Raw genomic sequence first — 24,789 nt, forward strand, 5'->3', positions numbered from 1 at the left:
GCCATATATTGAATTTATTTCATTTGGGTATTTAAAAAAAAAAATTGGCTCAACAGTGAAGAAAATAATGCACATCATGAAGCTGCTTTTGCAATATTCCACTTGTGGTGAGAGCTCATCAGTGGTAACAACAGATCAAAATGTTAAATTCATGAGAATTGGGGAGAAAGTTTGAGATTGTGTTAATGGCATGCAGTCATTTCAAATTTTTAACTACATTGCTGTCGAAGTTCCCCAACCAATTTTACTCTCTTGGTCTTATTCATACAGTACTGGAATTTTGGCTTAAATGCTTAAGTAGTTTTCTATTGTTTGTTTTTAGTCGTTTCTACTTCATTGCATTTTTAAAAATTCACAGCCTAACCTTTCTGGGCAATCTACTTTAGGGAGGGAATTTATGTTACAACTTTATGCTTTGGACTGCCCCTTTAAAAAAAAAGTCTGTCTCATTTGATCCACTTAATAAGTCTGTTATCTGTGTGTGAACATTTCTTTAATAGAGGATCAAATGGTTGAACTAGTTTATTTTCTAATTATTCTGATAAAAGATGTATCAGGTTAACAGTAGTCTGGATAAATGGAAATCAGCTGGGCCACCTCATCTCCAGAAATTAAATTGAGTCTAATGCATATTGAACATTGACTGGATTCAAGTTACACAAAAGATCCGAGAATAATGATTAGTTTTATTTCATTTGCTGTAAAGGTAAAGCTTCTGAATGTGCTTTCACAGCAAAATGTTCCTATTGGACTGTGTTACTCATTGCTTATTAGTAGAATGATAACTGTCCCAAGCTGCAGCATTGCACAGAAGGTTTCAGCCGTTGGCTAACATAATTGGCTTCTCGATTTGTTACTATGGGAACTCTATAGCCTCCCTTAAAGAGCTGATGTACTTGTATCAGAACATCAGATTTTACTTCAACATTGTTGATTTTGCAAGCAACGGATGTTTACTGGCAATTTTATATCTTGAGTATTTGAAGCAGATCACCATCCAGAAGGCATTCTGCAGTGGAGTATTTGAGCAGCATTATTCAGTCAGAGGCTTTCTGCTTCAGATACCTTGGTTCAAGTCTTGCACATACGTCGCAGCTCAGCTAGAGAGATGCTCTCATCTTCAACGCACCAGGTTATGGTTGCTGTATCTTCAGTTAGTATTGAAGAGGCCAAAACGACCCTTTCGCCAAGAAAAAGTAAATAATGCTATGATCTAGATGTTCAACAAAAGGAAATGTGCATAGTTTTTAAAACTGCAACATTGCTAAATTCAGTACTCTTTGTTGTATCAGAGATTGAGGTTCACTGAATCTACAATTTTGTGCATTTTTTTGAGCGTTGTGGAGGTCGAGATGATTTTGTTTTCAACTGACTCGGCACTTGTAAAATAGCTGCTTGTAAATTTTACCTCAGAATACTGACATAAACTACATCCTGTTTTTAAAAAAAGATTGAACCTGACAAATCTCCGTTTTATGCTATGAATTTTACGAGACAAAATGTTGTGCAGGGCACAAACTTGCAACAGCGACCCAGACAAATCTGGCACTGCCTGTAAGAAGTTTGTACGTTCTCCCTGTGACCTGTGTGAGTTTTTTTTGCTGGGTGCTCCCATGTTCCGAAAAAAAAAAGTTGGAAGGTTATGATTGGGTGGTACAGGTTTCATGGTCCAGAGGAGATTTACCAGGATGTTGCCTGGATTGGAAATCGTGTCAAAAGAAAGGTTGATAGAGCTAGTGCTGCTCCCTTTGGAGAAACAAAGGATGAGAGGCGGCTTAATAGTGGTATACAAGATGATGGGGGCTTAGATAGGGTGGACAGTAGCACCTCTTTCCTGGGGCATAAATAGCAATATTAGGTGATTGGAGGAAAGTTCAGGGAGGGGGGGTGTCAGAGATAAGTTTTTTGACTCAGAGTGGTGAGTGCCTTGAGTGATTTGCCAGAGTTGGTACAATACAAACATTTAAAAGGATGTAAGAAAAATACAGTAAAAATCCTGGTATCCAGAATTCAAGCAACTGGCAGCTTCAAGAAACCGGCAAAAAGTCAAGGAAAATATTTAAAAAAAAAAGAAAATAATAAGTTAAAAATACGTATGTTTAAAATTGTAAATGTTCTCTGAAGTAACCTTTGATGAAGATGGGAGGAGATATTCAGCTTTACTCATAGCAGCTGTTTCAATAAAGATGTGTTTGAATAAGATGGCATCGCCCGGGATGAAGAGCTGGTTGATGCTGCTCGCCATTGGGGTGACTCTTTTAAAATGTCTCCTTATCCCTATTTATAGTAAGAGTCATCGTGGTCAGAAGCTTTATCTTTAAACTTGGGGGAGAGTAGGGGTTACTAATCTATAATTTTATTGTTTATTCTTTGGGTGACTCCGTGGAGGGGGAGGAACCTGCAGATGTTGAAATATTTTCAAAGAATGTGACTGAAAATAAAGTGAAATGTTTTAAGGTTTATATGTTCATGCAAGTGAAGTAGAGTATCTTTGTCTTTTAAACTGTTTATTCTTAATGTAGGTGTATTAGTTGAGCATTTTAAGAGTAAGTCTCAAACAACAAGAATATATACTTATCCGGCATCTACCATTCCCCATAGATGCCAAATACCAGACGTTTTGCTGTAGAAGGTTATGGGTGTGAGATGGGGAAAAAAATAGATTGTTGTGGAGCAGATTGGCACAATATTATGGGATGGAGAGCCTGTACTGTGCTGTAATGTTCTATAGATGATTATCATCTGGTTCATGGGGTGATGTTTCCAATGCCACTCCAGACCTTTATTGGGTTCAAGAATAACATCAAATAGTCTGGAAAATCTGCTACTCTGGCACCACCAAGCATGCTAGATTATTGGACTTTTATCATGTCCTTTGATATTTTGATTTTTGTCACTTCAAATGTTCCTATTTCAACTATTTTGAAAGTGTATGCATTATATAAATTCATTTTTTAAGGTTGCGTTGTTTGACATATTTCAAATTTACTTTATTACCATAGGTAGTATGAGACGCCCAACAGCCAAGTATACAAAAGTTGGAGAGCGATTACGACATGTTATCCCTGGTCAAATGCAATGCTCAATGGCATGTGGTGGTCGAGCATGCAAATACGAGAATCCATCCCGGTGGAGTGAAGAGGAACAAGCTCTTAAAGGCTTATACTCTTCATGGTAATCCTTATTAGTTTCTTTATTTTTAAAAATGAATTTCACCACACTTTGTGCAAATAAAGTGTTACTGCAGTGGATTATAATAATAACTTTATTCGAAGCAGCAGTTGTTTTGACAAAAGTATTTTGCTGTTTCAGGGATAGAAAAGAATTACCATTTTCAAGTATTTTGGGTGGACATCAAACTATATTTTGTGAAATGAATGAAAATGCCAATTTACAAAGGAGAAAGAATGTATAGATTGCTTTCTTCCATTGAAGTTGATTATTAAAATTTGTCTCATATGTTTAAATGCAGATCTGAAGAGTTTCACTGTTTGCAATAAGAAGTAAACTGTAAGAATGTTCTTGATATTTACAATTTCACTTTGGAATTGAAACATGTTAACTTTGTTGCAGGTATTTTCTAAATATTGTTTTTCTTTCCTTTGCTGTTACTCAACTTTGAATATTTTGGCAACAAATCTTACTCCAGGGATTTGAGCATAAAAAGGTTGATGCTTTATTCTTGAGGTTACTTGGCACGGCCTTTTTCAGAATAAGCAGTAAAACCTGCTTAACATCAAATGGGTTTTTGTTCATTATCATGCCCATATAATGGGTGGTGTAGCGGTTTGTGCAATACCATTAAAGCGCCAGTGATCGGGACTGGGGTTCAAATCCTGTGCTGTCTGTAAGGAGTTTGTACGTTCTTCCCCCATGGGTTTTCCCCGGGGGCTCCGGATTCCTTCCAACTATATCAGGGATATAGGTTAATTGGGTGTAAATTGGGCAGCACGGACTTGTGGGCTGAAATGGCCTGTAATCATGCTGTATGTCTAAATTTTTAAAAAATTATATTTGCAGAATCTTGCTGTGTGTAAAGATTGCTAGCGCCTACATGGTGTACATTTCAAAAATGTACACCTTGTACATACTTCCTTGACTATATGGAAAAAAAACTATGTGGTTTATTTAAGATCATGTAAGCCTCTATCTAATTGCTTGAATTTATATTTATTCTATATATGCTCTATTTATATATATATATATATATATATATATATATATATATATTTTATGAAGTTAAACTGATACTCAGTAATTTGTAAAGATGCAATCCAGAATTTGCCAGAGCAAAATATTGCACTGAGCTCAGTTGGTTAGATTTGTTTATCCATCGTTTATTTCAGGTGACTTTTGTGTTATAAAAGTGCACGGATTGTCAAATGTTAATATTCTAAACTTAAGACAGCATCTGTCAGTTGTCCCAGAGGCAGGTACCAGCATCTGCTAAAGTTGGATATCCCAACATTTATTCTGGGGAGTCCTCTCTCAACTCCCTGACACACTGAGACAATATTATTTGTTTTTTTTTAGTTTTAATGACACAGTATGATAGAAGGCCCATCTGGCCCAGGAACTCATGCCGCCCAATTACACCTGGTTAACCGACCAACCCCGTACATTTTTTTTAAAGAGGGTGAGACAAAACCAGAGCACTCGGCGTTAATCCATGCAGGTCACTGAAAGTGTGTACCCACTTCCACAGACAGCGCTGGATTTGAACCCGGTCACTGGCCCTGTAATAGTGTTGCACTATCTATTACGATAACCATGCTGCCCATAGGTTTTGTAGGGCTTGTAAGAGTAGATGTAGAAAGTTTGTTTCTCATGGTGGGAGAGTCTCCGACAAGAAGGCACAAGTTCAGAACTGAAGGGCATCTGCTTAGAACAGAAATTATTAGAAATTTCTTCAGGCATAGGGTGGTAAATCAGGAATTTGTTGCCACAGGTGGTTGTGGATGTCAGGTAATTGGCTGTATTTAAGATGGAGGTTGATAGGTTCTTGATTAGCCAGGGCATCAAAAGGTTATGGGGAGAAGGCCAGGCAGTGGATCAGCTCATGATTAAATGGTGGGTCAAACTTGATGAACTGTATAGCCTAATTCAGCACCTATGTCTCATTTCCTCATGGCTTTGGTTATTGGGCAAAGTGATAGGTATACTTTTGTAATCATATTGGTTTAATATTTTTGTAAATATTCTTGTTCTGTTACATCGCAGACTATCAGCATTGTTTTTCTTTTAAAACAATATTTATTAATAACTACTAACAATATAACAACTTATCTAAACTTAACTCCAACTATGCAAGAATATACTTATACATGTATATATATATGTGTGTGTGTGTGTGATACCCAAACCATTGCAGCTTAGGCACAATTCTGGAAAGTCATTCCAAATTTCAGTCTTGGAAGTCCATAGTTGAAAAGCAGACTTTTAAACTGGCGCCCAGAAGTAATCACAAAGGAGATGGGAGAGACAGAGTGACCAGATTGCTGAAAACTCGGGAATCCTTGTTGAGTTCCTTGTTGAAATATATCCTTCCAGACAAACAGTTGTCACAACTCCTCTTTTCCTTGCTTAGGGGAAATGAAACAAGTGACTTCCATGATGTTTCCAAAACTCAGGCACGAATCAGTCGAAATGATCATCATAAATGGGCAAGATTCAGTGCAGCAATTCTCCTGCTTCCTTTACCCAGATACGACCTTTCCTTTGGTCACGGTGGTTCAATAATTCCCCTGATGGAGAATCAGCTGAATTGTCCATTTCACACCAAGTCACTCCACCTCTATGCTCACTAATGAAAATCTCTGTTTCTGTAAGTGTCCCACTCGCATGACTAAGTTTCCTAGATAAACAACTATTGTTCTTTCGCTTCCTTCAGAGCATCAACTTTGTTTATAGTTTCTACTTGATGGTGCCATCCAGTCTTGCCAAACTGTTGATGTTTGTAGCCTGTATCAACCCTTAAAGTGACAATCACACTAAATGAAACGCGAGCATGTAATACCTCCCTCCACAAAGAAAATTTTGAGCTTAAGAGCAAAATTTTTATCTGCAACCTACAATGTTTAAAATAATACATTCAGTATTGTTACATGATATAATACAGACAAATATAACATTTTTCAGGAACGAATAAAAATAATAGGTTTAAATTTTCTGTGAAACATTGCAAACTTAACTTCCTGAAAGGCAATCAGCAATTACGTTATTTGCCTTTAATATGAGTTATCATTAAATCATATTCCTGGAAAATTAGATTCCAGTTTAACAATCAACTATTTTTTAAAAATTGTTCACGAACACTAGGAGATTATGGACAGTATACACAAGTGGTCCCTGAACTGTGCAGCTGTAAACATCTAAATGCTGCAAAGCCAGTACAAGTGACAATAATTCTTTCTCACTAGTAGAATAATTCTTTTGATGTTCATTGAATTTCTTGGACAAGTAAGCCAATGGATGGTCAATATCATCACAACCGTTATTTTTGTAATAATGCTTCTCTCACAGCTTCATCACGGCATCTACTGCTAAAGAAAATGGCTTTTCAGAGTCGGGTGATTTAAGCACAGGTTGATGGGTTTCAGTTTGCCAAATGCTTCCAGTCAAAGTTCTGTCCGAACAAACTTCTAATCCTTCAGAAGGTTAGTCAAAGGAAGGGTGATATCAGCAAACTTTTTACAGAACTTTTGATGATACCCTGCCATTCCCAAAAACCTCCTAACAGCTTTCTTACCCATGGAAATGCAACGCAAAAATTGTCTGAACTTCTTGCCTGAACAGGAGCCAACTTGCCTTGATCCAAAACATAACCAAGTTAAGTCACAGTGGTATGGCCAGATTCACTTTTAGCTAAATTAACAGTAAGGTTAGCTTTTGAAAGTTTGTCATATAATTTCTCTAACTCAGAGATGTATGCTTTCCAGGTGTTATTCCCCATGACCAAGTCATCAATATAAGCATCCATACACTCTAAACCTTGAATCACAGAATTTTTAATCATTCTTTGGAATGTCCCTGGAGCATTTTTCATTCCAAATGGTAAACCATTGTTTTCATATAACCCTGATGAGGTTATAAATGTAGAAATTTCCCTACCACTGTCTGTTAAGGGAGTAACCTTTTAATAAGTCCATTTTCATTTATAAAAAACAGCCTTTCCAACTTTGTCTACACAATCATCCACCCTAGGGATAGGATAATTATCTGTCTTTGTACCACATTAACTTTTCTCTAGTTAATGCAAAATCTAACCGTCCCATCAGGTTTAGGCACCAGGACACAAGGTGAACTCCAATCTGAGATAGAACATCTAATCATTCTTTAACATATATTCAATCTCTTAATCTTCCAGTCTGCACTTTTCAACATTCATTCGATATAGATGTTGTTTGATAGGTTCGGCATCTTCAACATCATGACAAATTATTGGGGTTCTCTTAGGCACGTCTGGAAATAGGTTCCTAAATTTTAAAAGTAGCTGTTTCATTTGCTCTTTTCCTGGGGCTGAAGATGAACCAACATAGCATCCAAATTCTGCAAAACACTTGAATTAGATAGACAAGCTAGGACAATGTTTTCTTTAAAGTGACCCTCACAAGAGATAGCTTGTACTGTCTCATAGACACCTTAATTCAATGAACAACCAATACCTCTGGTGAAGGCTGTTCCCTGCTAAAAAGCCAATTTCTCAAAATAAGGTTTTACTATGTTGACAAGGCAACTCTGTGTTTCACATCTCCGATCAGATGTTTTTAACATCATAACTTACTTCATTCACCTTTGACTCTATCTCATACGGGCCTGAAAATCTTTCCCTAAGGGGAGTGAAGTTTGTTGGAAACAGGATTTACACTTTATCCCCTAGTTTAAAAGTTCTGACCCTAGCCTGTTTTATCACACCAGTCCTTCATTTTGTCTTGAGGTGTTTTCAAATTCTCTTGCGGTAATTTACAGACTTTCTGCAAACTATCTTTAAATTTTGAAATGTAATATATACAAATTCAACCCATTGTTCCTTCCTCAACACTAAAGGTCCTCTTGGTGTCTAAACGTCAGCTCAAAAGGGCTAAAGCCTATTGATTCTGGTACCGCCTGTCTCACTGCAAACAAAAGCAAATGGACACGCTAATCCCAGTCCTTCTCATTCTCGAAACAGTAGGTCCTCATCATGGTTTGGAAGATTGAATGGGACCTCGAAGCCCCCTTGAGATTCTGCAAATGACGAGATTTGGTTTACTCCCAATTTATAAACTTGCTTCTGAAATAGCCCTGACAGGAAATTCCCTGGTCTGATTGAATCTCTTTAGGCAAACCAACTAAATGTAAAAAAAAATTACAAGAGCTTTCGACACAGTTTTAGCTTTAATATATCTCAGTGGAACTGCTTCTGGAAACCTGGAGGCTGTACACACGACAGTTAACAAATACTGATTCCCAGCTTTTGTCTTGGGCAATGAGCTAACACAACCCACAATAACTTTAGAAAATGGTTCATCAGAAACCATAATAGCTTGTAAAGCAGCCATTGGGAGACCCTGATTGGGTTTACCCAGAACCTGACAAATGTGCCATGTCTGACAAAATGTCACAACATCTTAAACTAGGCCAATAGAATTGTTTCATAATCTTATATATAGTTTTCCTTACACCAAGATAATAGGTTGTGTTTATGGGCCAAGGTTAAAATTTCATCCCAATAGGCTTTAGGAACAACAACCTGATGAACAACTGCCCATTCTTCACTGGCAGGAATATCGGGTGATCTCCACTTCCTCATCAACATGCTTTCCTTAAAATAGTAGCCAACTGGTGCTTTCTTAATTTCATCATCAGATAAAGCCTTATCTCTCAATTCAGTAAGGTCAGGATCTCTGTTTTCTCCCACTATAAACTTTTCAGGATAATGACAAATCCCTACTCTCGGATTTAACACCAGAACTCTGGTCCAATAAAGAAGGGTGCAAAGTCTTTGGCAGGTCATGACAACCTGAGTGTTGTTTTGCCTTGTCACAGATTCTGCTCCCTGTGAAATCAGTCTGCACACTACCATCTGCACTGGAAAGCATTTTAGCCATAACTTGAATCACTGCACAGGCTGGATATATATGTTAGAATCTGTCTTTGTCTCATTGAGGACTGGCTTAGCTATCAACCTCACTGCAGGGACAACTTTACCCTCTGTGAGGTCATTTCCTAATAACAACGAATCTCCTCCCACTGGTAATCTTGATCGGATCCCTATCGTAACAGGTCCATCAACTAATTCTAATTTCAACATTATCCTGTGCAGAGATATTGATTCCCCAGACCTCGAATCAAATTTATTTCCCGTGGCAGTCTCATCACTGTCCAACACAAGTGACTGGGCAGCCGCATTATCTCAAAGGATTTTCAGTCACTTTTGGTGGCCCTTTTACTGAAACCAAACCCTCTGACACAAAATATTTGAATTTGTCCCTAATGTTATCAGTAGGTCTGGAACCTTTTTTTATTTCTGTGTTTCATCTCTTTGATTACAGGCATCTGGCACTGCCTCCTTTTTCTTTTTTCTCAGCACGGAACAATTTTCTATCACGTGACCAGGTTTCTTACAATAGAGGCAAAGAGGACCTGAAAGTTTTTTTTCCTTTTCATGCTTCCATTCATCTTTACCCCTTGTGGGTTAAAGCAGACTCATCTGCTAATTTTGAAGATTCCTGCCAAGTTTCCACTCCCTTTCCAGCCCTGAGATGTGTGGGGGCACCTTTTAATTTCTTCAACAGCAGCTCTCTGTCTGTTATAATCATCTTTTTGTTTTATTATTGTGCACTATCGGTCAAAGCACACAGTTTTGTCAAATGCAAAATCCATATAAGACCGGTTCACAAGTTTCTGGAACCAGTTCATAAGCCTTAAGCATGGCTTGCTTCGTGGTCTCATAATCAGCGGCTTGTTCAGTTGTAAGGGCAGGGTAAGCCTGTTAGGCTTTCCCTTTAATCACACTTTGTAACATGAGGGACCAATGGTTTTTTGGCCACTATAAGCTCTCAGCAACTCACTCAAAATGCTGGAAGTATTTGCCAATCTCAGCCTCATCAAGTCGAGGAACTAACCTCACCTCCCTACTGATCACAAACCACTCACTAGAACCAGAAGGTGGAGATCTGTTTTTCATCTCCTCTCCCTCAAACTGCCATTTCTTCTCTGCTTCAAATCTAACGTTAACCACTGCTCAAGGGATTTACTCTCGGGTGATTGTTCCAACTCCCCCTCTCCAAACTTTCCCATTGTTGTTTTATAATTCTCCAGATCTCAGTCTTTTTCATAACCGGCTTTACCGCAACAAGTTCCAACCTTTGAGCAATATCCACCAACTCATCCCTTTCTCGGCCTCTGCAAACCCACAGAAGATGGCGATTTTATAAACCCATCAATGTTCATTGCTGCTGTTTTTCCACACACACAGGCCTTTTAATAGGCTTTCAACATGGAATTTAACCAATCAAATTGAAAATCAATTGATCAATAAGCTCCAGCAGCAATAGAAAATCACCAAGAGATTGTTTTTCTTTTAAAACAATAGATTTATTAATAATTGACCCTTTATCTGGAAGAGTCGGGACAGACACCTGTTGTTGCTTGGAATCTTCCAGATTTCAGAATAATTTTGATTTCTGTCCCTTTAATCAAATGCCTCGCTTGGCCCACCATCTGTTGACCCCCCCCCCACCCCATCAGCTGTCCATTGCTCCCCCTGCCCCCTCTGGCCATCCATCCGTAGGCACCCCACACATCCCAGGGCTGGTAACAGACTATTTTGCGTCCTCGGCCAAGCTGAGCGTGGGGGGAGGGGGATTTGATGTGCGGCATACAGGAGGCTCTCAACCAGCATGTCAGTCAGGTGGAGGTCAGAGGTGACAGGGTGGCCGGGACCTCAGCCAAAAAGATGGTCAGCATCGGTTGCTCGGAGCCAGTGGCCAAGGGGGCAGAAGGCCGAACGTGAGGTGCAGAGCTGCAGGAGGGACGATGATGCCAAGCGCCAGCAGCTTTCAGGCGTTCCACCAACGAGTTGGGCTGGCCCTCGGGCCCAACCCAGCAGCGCAGCGCCATCTGTCACCTGTCCCTATTTAGCTCTCGACATGGCAGCGGGGGTACAGAGCACAGAGTTTAAGGAGCGCCATACCAGATCGTGGCGACGGCTCAATGAAGGGCATCTTCATTACCCATAATCCCCCATGCATCTGAAACTGTTCCCACATTGAGCTAGCCACTGCCTGCTCTTCTCCCACCGGGTGCTTGGACCTGAGAGTCACCTTTCCACCGAAGGTAAGAGGTGTCCATTGGGTGCGGAGACGGGTCGACAGGGACTGGGGGTGCTCCGTCTGAAAAATGGGACATTTATGACAGGAAATTTTAACGTTACTTATGTGTAATGCCATCTACCAAAAAATGCGCCGGTGTTTGGAAGTTGCCGGTTCTTGGAATTCTTGGAAGGTTAGGCATTGTAATAATATTACAACTTATCCAAAATGAACCCCAACTGTGCGTGAATATATGTGTGTGTTTGTGTGTGTGTGTGTGTGTGAGTGAGATAGAGATTACATCTTGAGCATTATTCTGGAAAATCATTCCAAATTTCAGTCTTACAAATCTCTAATTGAAAAGCAAACTTTTAAACTGATCCCCAGAAGTAATCACGAAGGAAGTGGGAGAGACTGAGTGACTGGGATTGCTGAAAGTTCTGTCACAACTCCTCTTTTCCTTGCTTGGGGGAATCGAAACGAGTGACTTCCACGATGCTGCCAAAACCCAGGATGAATCAGTTGAAATGATCATCAAAATGGTCAAGATTCAGTGCAGCAATTCTCCTGCTTCCTGAAATGTTTGAATTGTTCCCCCGAGTTTTAGACAAGTCTGCTCTCCTCATACTCTTTACCCTATTCATGTTTTTCATAATTTTTGTATACCTCTATCCTGCCCTCCCCCAGTCTCTTCTGAAAACAAATGCGGCCTATCTAGTGCAGCAGCGTCGCCGAGCAACTGCAACCAAGCAGCGCACTTCTTTGCACTCTCTGCAGTGGATTCAAATTCTTCCTGTTGACGAGAGCTGTTTGCAGTCCTCCATTTTTGATGCAACAGCCATGAAAACTGATGCGAGAGGTTCAGTGGCCAACTCCTCCTGCTTTCTTTTGATGAAATGCACCCTGTTTCTTATTTTAAAAATTGGGTTTATAGTTACAGTGATTATTAATTTTAATAATCGTAGTAATAAACTGATTAAGGTGATTTCTTGACCTTTTGTAACACGATTGCTTATTTCATATTAAACCATAAGGTTGATATAACTCGTGGTGGGCTGTTAAAAGCTTTATTGGTGAAGTATTGGCAGAGCCATTAAACTACCACTTTGTGGCATCAAATGATAATTTTGCATGGAGTGTTTTTTTCCTGTAATTATTATCTTTATTTCCTTCCCCATCTTCAAATGTGTGTTAAAATGTGATTTTATATTTGTAGTATCAGGGGATAAGGTCGAGTCAACCGAATATGTAAGTGAAGGCTAGAGAATTTACTCACTTGAATGATCACCCTTCTGAACAATACTGCCTCCATCACCCTCACCTTGAGTTTAATGCATATTTTTTCTCAGGAACATGATCTACGCCTATTGTTTACACCAGTTGTATGTGGTAATTTGTCCCTTTTGCAAGAAATGATGTTGAGGATGCAGAAAGATGCTCTAAGTTTTGGAAGCTTGAAACTTTGTCGCCCATAACGTGATGCTGAGTTTAAATATTCCTTCACTTGTAGTGGTTTATGTTGTGATATTATCTTGTGATTTCTTTTGTAATTTAGTTTATTGAGCATAATAGTCCAATATTGAACTATTTGCACAATATTTTAAAAATAAAGTATAGTTGTTATCATTTAATGAAATGCATACACCTTTTGAGATTGTCTAGTCACAAATAACAAGTTGAATTGTTTCTTTCAAGTGGTTGATTATTAAGTCTAACAATTTTTTTATGCACAGGATTACAGACAATATATTGGCAATGGCTCGTCCTTCCACTGAAATTATTGAAAAATACAACATTATTGAACAATTTAAAAGGTACCCTTTTAATGTTTTCAATTATGCAATTTGTAGGGAACGATTTTATTTTCCAGTTTGTTGTGTCTGGAATCATCCATTTTTTTGCTTAAGTGGGTTTTCATAATGCACAAGCTTGACAATGGATACTGCAGATTATTTAAATCAAAGGAACAGACAAAATCCCCTTGCTGCTGAAGTATTTGCACAATTAATGCTCAGTCACTTGTCCAGCCTAAACACAAGGTCTCTATTTTATACACTCTGTACTTCACCACATTCAGCAACTTAATAATTAGTAACAATTTTTGAGAGGTTAAATTCCCTATCTAACACTCAGCAATAGAATTAAAAGCTAAATGAAATGAAGGGATATGTGTAATGTATTGGCAGAGAGAGATTAAGAATAATTTGGTTGTGTTCGACATAGGCATTGTTGGCGATTCTTTTACATGATGTGCATTGCAGGGAATCATCTCTCTTGCTATAAATAAGGATCCCCTTAACATAAGAGATAGCATTGAATCCCTTGCCTGTTGTGAATACATTAATGCCTATTTAAATTTTTTAAACATCTCACTTTATTGATTTTAGCAAAAACTTTCAAGATATTTAAATTAGAGAAATGAGAGCAATGAAGGTCTTAAGTAATTTTACTGGGAATATCAATATCTATAAATAAAAATATTGCTTTATGTTATAGATCTAGGTCCTTCATTGTGTTATTACATGTATTTTGCAACAAATAATTTGGATCATCATGTTTTGGTGGTAGTGTTGATTTTATCATGATGTAAAATTGCTGCCTCCAAATATCTCTAGTTATGTTTGGTCCTGGATTTTATTTCCTCAAACTAACCAATGTTATTCTAATAATGAGGAAAATTATTCAAGCCCATTCTTTCTTCAGTTTATAATTTTAAAAGGTCACCAAGATGTATATGGTTTCCTTTCATGAGGCTTGTTATTTTCAATTATTAGCGCATGCACATTTGTGGAAAGCCGTGCTCTCCTCTGGCATTTGACCTTGCCTTAATGACTGTATGAATTTATGATAAATATGCTACATTTCCAAACACAACTTCAAATCAGCACCTAATTACAATATGTACCTTTATTTATGTTTCAGTTTGAGGGTGAACAGTCTAGAGGTTTTTTTTTGGTTCTCAAATTCTATACTAAAGTAAAATTATTTTCATAATAAATTGTCGTCACAGTTTTGTGTATTTGTTTAACCTAAATTTGATCACACTGTTCTCAGTTTTAGTAACCTGATTGATGCTTCAATTAACCCCTTACCTCAGGCATGACATAAAGACAGTAATTAATCTTCAGCGTCCTGGGGAACATGCACGTTGTGGAAATCCCTTGGAGGCTGAGAGTGGCTTTACTTACCTACCAGAGGTGTTCATGGAGGCTAGAAGTAAGACTTCTCCTGTTGTTCATCCATAATTAAAGCAAATCCTATCGATTTATGCTGGTTTATAGTGAAGTGCGGGACTTCTGTTTATTTTTTTTTAAATTGAGAAAATCAAACCACAATCTAAGCTAGAAATTATTTTTAATTTTGATGGGTGCTGAAAATATTAATGTTGTCAGTGTTTACTTTTCTTAAGTTTAATATTTCTAAAATGCTTTAATTGTTTTCTCCTGGTCTGGTCTAAGAAATTTCCTTTCCTCTTTAAAATTCCCTTCAGCATGTGTTACTCCATGTAAAATGCCATTTGAAAGAAAATCTTAACCAATGTATCAGTAACTCCAGGAAGGCATTAAGATTCTAGGAATCTAATATGCTGAAGACCTGAGCTAGGCAGGGGGCTATCGCTGTCATATGCCACCAACAACAGCAAATGGAATCAATAATTAAGTCTGCAGCACTATGGTAAATATTACCACAGACTTGACCTTTCTGGCACCCATCAGGGTGCACCACCTGACTTCAGTTAATTTGTAGTTGATCAATGATGTGAAAATGCCTTGTGGTGATGCTAAGCTCCAATTAATGCCTCACGCAGCAGTGGGAAAGTTCTCAACAGCTTCTCCTTTACAAGACTTTCCAAAAATGTTAATGTAAACTCCAATAAAATGTAGGAGTGGATCTGAACTTTTTCTATCATAAAGCAGCACTGTGGATTGCTGACCACGATTTAAACTTCCTTTGTTAATCCATGTATCGCACAACTTTCTTAAATCTGGTGCTCCTTATCTTGATTTTACTCTAGAGTGTGGTTTCCCAGGTTTGATCTCTCCGTTGCTTTATTGTTATAAATCTTGTTTGCATTGCTTTTATAATAAAGACCAACATACAGTTAGCTTCCTTGATGACTTATTGAATCTGTCGTCATAGAGTTGTACAACAAAGAAATGGGTACTTTGGCCCATGTGGCCATGGTAAATTCATTGCCCAGCTACACCAATCCCATCTTAGGCCTCGTACTCTTCTATGGTTTGTCTGTTTAAGTATCTTCTGAAATAGCTGTTAACTGTAGTAATTGTAACTGACTTCACCACCTCCTCTGGCAAAGAGTTTCACACTGAGTCGAAAAAACCAAAAAAATGCCTCTCAAATTCCTTTTAAAACTCCTTCCTCTCATATCAAACCTTTTGTTTTTAAAATTCCAACAAAAGGAAAAGGATTCTGACCATCTATGCCTCATAATTTTATATACCTCTATCAGATCAACGCTCGGCCTCCTTTGTTCCCGGGAAAACAAACCCAACTTCTCCAATTTCTCCGCAATATTAAAGTCCTTCAATCCAAAGCCCCTTTCACACTTGCATCCCAGTAAATCAGCTGTTCAATGTCCCAGGGTAGGAATGGGGGTTTGGCCTTTCACATGAGACCATTCCTAACTGGGACTCTGAACGCTTTCACACTTGAAGGGTTTATCCCTGGCGTTTGGTCTGTTCTACCTTTAATGTTGCTGCCTGTTTCACACTTACCTGATCTCAACACACACAGTGATTGTACTAGGGGTTGAGACCGGCAATCCCTGGCGTGGGATGATGTCATCTGACACCGGCGTTGAGCAGATTTTGCTTTCACACTTGCCACTTTAAAAGCTGATTGGCATTTGATTCCTGGGACCACTGGCAAGTGTGAAAGGGGCTCAAGTGAGATACTGGTGAATCTCCTCCACACTCTCTCCTGCGTAATAATATCCTTCCTATAATGTAGTGACCAAAACTGAGCATGTTACTCCACTGAAGAATAATTATGTTCTGGATGAGGAGAGAGGATTCCACCTGGGCACTGTAAGGTAAAAACATCATGAGATGGGACCGGAGAAGGAGTCACCCAGTACTAAGGAGTAACAGAATGCAGATGTGACCTTGTACACTCAAGATAAGCTTTGCACTAACAAGAATGATGTGCAGCAGACTAACAGAGAAGGGTAGCAACAGCTAATTCATTGGACAATGTAATGGTATGATAATTTACTAAGTGCGTGTCCTGGGGTATAAAAAAGCACCACTTGCTGATATCGGGAGAATGCGCCTTCTCCAACTAACACTGTTAGTTGCAAGTGTTACAATCCGGTAATAAAGAACAAAGAACCTTGATTTCGACTCAGTCTGGTGTCTGACTCACTCATTCATGAACAAAGCAGACCTAACAGCACCAAAGTGAGTGAATAGCATTTAGGGGGTGAACTCTGGACGCTGGGATTCACCGAACTCTCCAGAGTTGTCATGTGTCTATCTGTGAAACCCAGAGTCAAGGCAGCAAGTGTCAGGAGTGCAATAAGTGATATTAACATTTAGTCCTATATAACATACCTTATCAAGTTGCAATGTAACCTCTCAACATTTTTATATTCCATGCCCTGACCTAAGAAGGCAAGCATGTCAGAAGTCTTCATTGCCCAATCTACTGGTGTTGCCACTTCTAGGGCACTATTGGCTTGAATTTCAAGGTCCCTGAATATATATGTCGATGTTTTTTATGATTCATGAATGAGGACAACAAATGCATTTAAACCAATATTTTCCAGCTTCTCATGATTGAGTTAAACATTTTTACTTACCAACATCATGAGAAAAACTTCACATTTTAAACCGCCTGCCACATTCTGTCTCATTTGCCTCCCCTGTCCATTGGCTGCGAGGAAGATTTTTCTCGCCTCTAGCTCTTAGCCAATCACCTAAAATCTATGACCTCCAATTTTTTGGCTTTCTGCTGATGAATATAAATTCTCTTTGTTTGTTTTGTGTGATTGCATCACGATTTTGAAAACTTTTACAAAACATTCCATCAAATTTCCCTTAGTGGGATAACACCAACTTTTCCAATGTGTCCAGTCTTTCTGACCACACTGATTCTTCTATTCCTTATCTCCATTCAGAGATATCTCCGTTGTTCAGTCAACATCTTTTTTTTTATCCTTTAGAATTAAAACTTCATACGTAGGTACCTCTGCAAGCTGATCGATGTAATTTTTGACATTTAATTCTATAGTTAAGGGTGCTGAGATACCACCTCCAGGGATACACACAGGAGACTGCAGATGATGGAATCTGAAGCCCAACACAATCAGCTGGAAGAACCCAATGGGCCAAACATCTTGAGTGGGAGAAGAATAGCCTCATTCCTGATGTGAGTTTCAGATCGAAATGTCAGTTCTTCATCTCCTCCCACTGACGCTGCTTTACCTGCTGAATTCCTCCAGAAGACGGTGTTTGAATTCTCCAGGGATGTTCACTTCAGAACTGGGAGAACAACTAGCTGATGACAGCTCTTTGGTCAGTCTGAGAAGCTTGTAAAGTCTGCAAGTCATTCACTCCAATGGTAACGAAAGCAAATAGTTGGCATCCCCAGTTCCTGTATTATCAGATATGATGGCATCGATTCTTCATCCAAATGATAGGAAAAGTACCTTGTTGCAGAGCAGAGACTGGGTATGGAGAACAAAAGGAATGGGGAGTGCCAAGATGGATCCAGGAAGTGGTTGTGCAAGCTGAGAAAGGTTGTGAAGTCTCCTGTGACTGTAAATAGGAAATGAATGATAGGATAACGAGAGGGTTAGAGAGCAGGAACTGAGATACAGAAGGCTGAAGATGCTTGAAATTTGAAATAAAATAAATGATGGAAATATTCAGCAGGAACAAAAGCATCTCTGGGGAGAGGAAAATGGAGAATCCATTACTTATCAAGATGGCCGTCTATTATTTTGATGACTCAGTCAACCTGTTCTGGTATAATGGGGAAAGACTGGCCGTCTTAATTGATTGAATTCATTGATGAAGTTTCAGTTAACTCTTCATTTTGCTCTCTTTCTGGCTACTTTCACGGAGGTGGGAGAATAACAGCCAACTGGAGGTCTTGGGTCACCCTTGCAGACGTGCTCTGCTTAGTGGTCACCCATTCTATGTTTGGTTTCCCCAATGTCCATGAGATCATATTGTGATGACCAAATGTAGTGCATTGATTCGGAGGAAGCATAAGTGTATTGTTGCTTTGATTGGACTGGGCCAGCAAAGCCTGGCTGTAGCTTGAGGAACAGCACCTCATCTTCTTAGGACTGGGCATTGAATGCAGCAACTTCAGATAATCAATCTTTCCAGTGAGTATACAATTAGCCAGTTCTAAGGGACATAGGCCTGTAATATTGACTCTTAACTCTCTCCACAAATGATTCCTGACTGTCTCTGTGTCCACTTTTTATTTCACATTTCAGCACCTCCTGTGTTTAAGATCAAACAATTCTGCACATTTTCATATTTCTCTTTTTAATCCTTATTCGTCTCCTGTTTATTTTTCTCTGCGCAGATCAGCTGTGTTTAATGGGCCTTCACTGTCCTTTCTCTGCGAGCATCATGACTACACAGTTACCCTTTGGCCTCCACCCCATCATAGACTTTGTTCTCTCCATTCCATCCGATTCGCCAATTTAAAAGGTGTCTGATTTCTAAACTTGGTCATTGAGCTAAAAAGTTTACTCTTTTCCCCTATCTGTATACATTGCCCGACCTATTGAGTATTTCCAGCCTTTTCTGATTTGCAGACCCTGCAGTTTTTCATTTTTTTGATTAAAGGATAAGCTATTCCCATTTTGGTCTGTAAAACATCTTGCTAACTGAATCTGAGTAGAACAGCCTCTCTATTGTGTTTCTAGAAGGAAAATATGACTCACAGTACAGTTTATTCTTTTAACCCTTTAAAATTTGTGTTAGATTGGTTATGTGTCCAGACTGATTAAGTGTATTTCTGAAATTTATTATTCCAGTGCCACCAGGCTGACGTTCTTCATTCCTGGGACCATTCCAGTAAATCTCTCGCATCCTTTTTGACACTATATAATACAGAGCCATAAAGCACAGTAATAGGCCCTTTGACCAATCAAGTTGTACCTATCTATACAAATCTCACTTACCTGCACATGATCCAGAGCCCACAAATGTCAATACTGGAAACTACTTCAGCTGAAACCTAATCAGTATTTCACAATAGATTTAACATTGCTCCTTGCCCCTGCATGACTCCATGGAAAAGACCAGGATTTTTCAACCTTCCTCTCACTACATGCTAAGTTCCATAGGCATACAAGTTCTGGACCCTTACTGATCCTTTGTTAAATTTATGATCGATTCCGGACCTGTGTTTTAATCTCACGCTGTCTGTGTGGGTTTTCTCTGGAGGCTCCAGTTTCCTCTGCCTTCAGGTTAATGGGATGTAAATTGGGTGGCATGGACTCATAGGCCAAATTGGCCTGTTAGAGTGCTGTATGTCCAAATTTAAATTTTGTAAAATAAATGTACCCCTTTACAAGTATGGATGCTGATAGAATTATTTTAGATTCTCTTTTCTATCAGTGGTCAGTCCATTCATGTAATCTCTTCTCAGCTCACGTAATCTCTTCTCAGATCAGATCATGTAATCTCTTCTCAGCTCATTTACCTTTTACTTTCCCTTTGATCTTTGTGCATTCCTTTCTTTGCACCCTCTTATTCTTCTTCACCTTATTAATCTTCATCATTCATTGAGTTCTCACTGCTGTTCTCCTCTCTTTTTGCCTTGTGAAAACGTATCTAAGTTCCACTTGAGCATATCATTAGTTTGTTATTATATTCTCATTTTCGTTTGTCATTCTTTCATTTGATTTCATCCCTGGTGGTTTTGTTTTCAGCAATCAGAAATTGATGGCCCTGCCCTGCATTTTTAAATGTTTTCACTCTTTGATTGTTCCTTGTTCTTTGTAGTCATTCTAAACCACACAATATTTATTCCTTAAATGTCTCCTCACGATGGAAAGGGTAATCCTTGGTTTTGCATGAAGTGGCTTACAATATTAGATTTAGATACTCCCACATCCCCAGACATATTCAGCATCTTTGCAAGCAGACTGACCATGTTCAAATCTCACATTATGCATTCATGTATGCACAGCTGACACATTAGCTATCCTGTTTATCCTTGTTTGATTACAGGTTTGTAATGAGTCACCACTCCTAAATACCACCTCCAAACTATTCTCAACTGTGCACGAATTGCCAGGATCTGTTCTGAAGCACACAAGTTTCAAAAGTAGTGAAACAGTATTATCTTCTACCTCCAACAACCTCTTAGCCAAGTCTTGACCAGATGTAATTACTTGGCTGGCTCAATTGAGAAGCTCATGTATGGAAAAATAACCTGGTCCAGACAAATTGAGGCTATTAAACTTTTTTCAGCTCTGGGCTGAGTCCTTTGTACTAATTTCTTCTCCCTTGCACTCCATGTTGACCAAGGGTGGCTTCTTGTCCTCCTAGAGGGTTATGACATCTTTACTGGACTCCATTTCTTCAACCAGGATGTTAGGGTCAGTGTCAGTGAAAATAATTCATAAATTATTCCACTTGGGATTCCCTATCTGGACAACTCTTAGATGGATTCAGGCATGATGTGAATTAGTGCAAGTTAGTTCCAGTTATTTCTTAGGGCTCAGAAATTACTCTCACTAAAATTGGGCTAATCGAGGAAACATCATGATTGCTGCTCTTTAACTGTTCAACCTTGCCTGCAGAGAATGGGTGAAAATTGCACACCTCAGGACCACACGAAGCATTATTTTAGTGCATTTCTGAAGGAATATGAATTCTTTGACCTCCGTGGATTGTGGAGCTCTGGTCCACATAAAGATGACGGCCCTGACAGAGCTGCTGTAGTGGCAGCATTGTGGACCTGCGAGGAGCGAGGCAGTGGAAATGCAGCACTCCTGCGGGATCTAGCCGCCAAGTCGACTGCTGTTGACTCCGCCCAGACTTGAAACCACCCGTTAAGAGAGCCAACAGTGGTTTCATTTGATCCCACGACCTCTGGGTCTGCGCCCAAGATGGCGGCGCCTATTAATCAGCAGCACCCACGAGGGGCTGCAGACTCCGGGGAAGCAGAGGGCACCGCAGGTCAGGAAGATCACCCCCCCCCCCCGTCTGAGAAGGAGAAGGGACGACCCTCGGATCTGCGAACACAGAGGTGGGCCAGTGAAGAGGCTCTGCGGCTGAGGGACCAGTGCATGCAGCGGGCTGCTGGCGACTCGAGGTGAGGAACCCACAGAAGCTGTGGGCTGCTGGAGACTGCTGTCGGGGGACTTGTATTGGGCTGTGGATTGCTGGAGGCTGGCTCAAACTGGCTGGAGGGGTACCAGGTATCAGAACCGGGATGTGAGGGGGTGCCGAGGGCACCGAAAGGTCCCTGACCATATCGGAGGTTCAGATCTGGAGCTCGGGACGCCAGTAGTTCGGACTGGACTCTGAGAGGCTGTGGAAGCGCTGGAGGTGACTCTGGGGGTTGGGGGGGAGGGGGGGGAACACTCTCTTTTGCTTCTCTTTCTCTGACTATAAGTCTGGCCGTAAGAGGCGCTTAGGCAATTTCTGCCAGTGACTAAACTGTCTTGCCTAGCAGTAAACAAAAAGGAATTTCATGTAATAGGACACAGTTTTATTACTATGACAATAAATTGAATCTTGAATTTATTGCATCCATCACAATTTCTGCCCGAATCACAGTTGTGTGCAGATTGTCTTTGGTAACTTTGCAGAGAACCAAATGTAGACCACGGACACATGCTGCATGGTCTCCAATGACTATCTTGCTCCAGTATGGGACAGACCTTGTACTAAAAATGATGGTAACACTCAACTGAGGCTTAAATATTAGTCCAAATTTCTTAGCATGCTACACTGGGTATGTTGTTGTGATAGAACATAACATCAATTTTCTATGAATTGCCTCATGGTACACCCTTGCCACACTTATTAAACTGCCAATGGATATGGGGCTGGTGTAACATTTGCTTTTGGGTTTGTTCCTGAACTTGAAGATCCCCTTTACTTCAGTTTTGCCTTTTGCTATTTAGTTCTCACGCTGTTTAAACTTGACAAAAGGTGAAACCCTTCTGAGTTTCTCCGAAGGTTTTCAATCCCTCTAGTTTGGTACCTTTTAATTGCTCCTTTCCCTGCAAATTTCCCTTCTATGCAAATTTCCATGTGGACAACTACTCTGCTTCCTGGCTCTGTGTAATCTAATCTTAGACGTGTTGGTGCAAATTACTTAATTTGAATATCCACATAACTTCCATCATTGTTTAAATATTAACCACACCTCAAAACCAAAGTGTGTATTTTTCTCTCCACTTGCACTTCAAATTTAATCTGAAAACAATGAAAGACTTTCTTTATGTGAAAATGATTTTTTTTAAAAATCTCTCAGTTACAGTGTAAGTGGGCATTTGATTTAAAAAAAAATGATTGCCACACACAGATTTAACACTCACTAATCTTCAAATATTTTCCAATTTATGTTTGTTTTCAGTCTATTTTTATAATTTTGGATGGAAGGACTATGGTGTAGCTTCTCTCAGCACTATCCTTGATATGGTCAAAGTTGTGGCTTTTGCCCTGCAGGAAGGAAAAGTTGCTATCCATTGTCATGCAGGACTTGGAAGGACAGGTAAGGGATGTTTGGACCATCATATTGATTATTTCAAGTGGATGTATTTGTTCCCTGACATATTCACTATGAAATCAAATAAGCATTATTGAATTGTATCCTAACCCTCCAAAAATTATTGTTTACATTGGAAGTAATTACAAATAATTGAGTGTCAAATAGTCTAGATAAATACAACACAATATAACTGTTAGTTGCGTATTGGGTATTAGGAGATATATAATCCCCTTTGTCCAATTTATCATAATTTTTTCCCTACCCATCCAGTACAGAGTGGAAGTGTCTTTTATAAAAGGTTCCATAATGTAATGTTAAAGCGTTCTTTTTATTTCTTGGTTTAGAAATGTTTTATTCTGAATAACTAGAACTTCTGTGACATGTTCAAGTTTAAATTATTGAAGGATTTTGTTCTAACATTGTTTAACGTTTAAACTCCCTGGTGTCTTCTTAGGAGTCTTAACAGCTTGCTACTTGGTCTATGCCACAAGAATGAGTCCAGACCAAGCAATCCTCTTTGTTCGTGCGAAGAGACCAAATGCAATTCAGACCCGTGGGCAGTTGCTGTGTGTCCAGGAATTTTCCCAGTTTCTTATTCCATTGCGAAATGTATTTTCCTGCTGTGACCCAAGAGCTCACGCTGTTACAGTTTCTCAGTATCTTCTTCGTCAGCACCACCTGCTCCATGGATATGAAGCCCGCCAACTTAAACATGTGCCAAAAATAATCCACTTGGTTTGTAAGTTGCTCCTGGACTTTGCAGAAAACAAGCAATTGACTGAGAAAGAAAATATTGAGACCCCTGATCTGTCAGCAGAAATTGACAAGACTGTCTCACAGTTGGCCATAATTCAACTCGATAAACAATATGCTGGGCAAGGCTTCGACATGGGTGATCATTTTGAACAGACTGCGGCAGAACCTATTCGAAATGAAACAGCACTGGTTATTGAACAAGAATTTGGCCCTCTCTGGAAACGCCTTAATGCGGATTATTTTCTTCAACCCATGGCCCATCTGAAAAAGCGGCTCAGCTATAGTGAATCAGATCTTCAGAGAGCCAAACTCTTCACTGAGCAAAGTGAGACACCTTTTACAGCACCAGTGTGGAATGCTTTCTGTAACAAAATCCACCAGCAAAGTTTGTCTCACCTAAATCTCAGACAACCTAATCCAATGCTGATGGACACCAACCAGATCAGCACACATGTTCAGAAAGTACCAGAGCCATGTCTTTTTCAGCAAAGTCCACCCGTTACTATAAAATCCAAACCCCGGGAAAGTCAAAATTCATGTAACGCAAATGACCAAACGGTGGAATCTCCTCTTTTTATCAGGAGGAACCTGCCAAAAGCTATCCATAGAACATTTTCCCTAAGGTCATCAACCACAGCAATGGCACTAAAATATTTGATCTCTGAGACATCTGATGCAGTTTCCACTTCTCATGGCACTGATGATATGAATGAGGAAGAATCTACCAAAGTTAATATACCCATTAAACAGAATGCGGCTTTAACTAAGGAAATTATGAACACTTCTCCATTCTGCAAAAAATCTACAGATAAAAGCTCAGTAATTCATAAAAATGTGTTTCTGATTGGGGATCAGGATAAAACATCTAATAGCTCTAATGAAGGTATTCCACGTATTACTTTACACTCAGAATTGAACGTTGAAGGAAGAAGATTAGCAGCAGGGAAAGCTTTGGCATTTTGGATGGAATTTGATGAAGATCTCATAAATAAAGTTGAAACATGGCAAGTGAGTTATTTTT

General features: G+C 39.4%; 1 protein-coding gene across 16 annotated transcripts in view; it reads left to right on the plus strand.

Moving 5' to 3' along the window:
* Positions 1-24,789, plus strand: part of ptpdc1a (protein tyrosine phosphatase domain containing 1a) — a 240,005-nt gene that overhangs the window by 185,036 nt on the left and 30,180 nt on the right. For 15 of the 16 annotated variants that reach the window (XM_069939774.1, XM_069939772.1, XM_069939783.1 and 12 more), the window contains 5 exons: positions 3,003-3,174; positions 13,028-13,108; positions 14,392-14,510; positions 22,878-23,015; positions 23,467-24,776. In XM_069939774.1, coding sequence (XP_069795875.1) covers positions 3,003-3,174; positions 13,028-13,108; positions 14,392-14,510; positions 22,878-23,015; positions 23,467-24,776 — 1,820 coding nt within the window. Of the gene's footprint in view, positions 1-977; positions 1,197-3,002; positions 3,175-13,027; positions 13,109-14,391; positions 14,511-22,877; positions 23,016-23,466; positions 24,777-24,789 lie in introns of all 16 variants that reach the window. The other variant, XM_069939769.1, reaches the window with a different exon arrangement.

This window comes from Narcine bancroftii, chromosome 5 (assembly GCF_036971445.1).
Source record: "Narcine bancroftii isolate sNarBan1 chromosome 5, sNarBan1.hap1, whole genome shotgun sequence".
Classification (NCBI taxonomy): Eukaryota; Metazoa; Chordata; class Chondrichthyes; order Torpediniformes; family Narcinidae; genus Narcine; species Narcine bancroftii.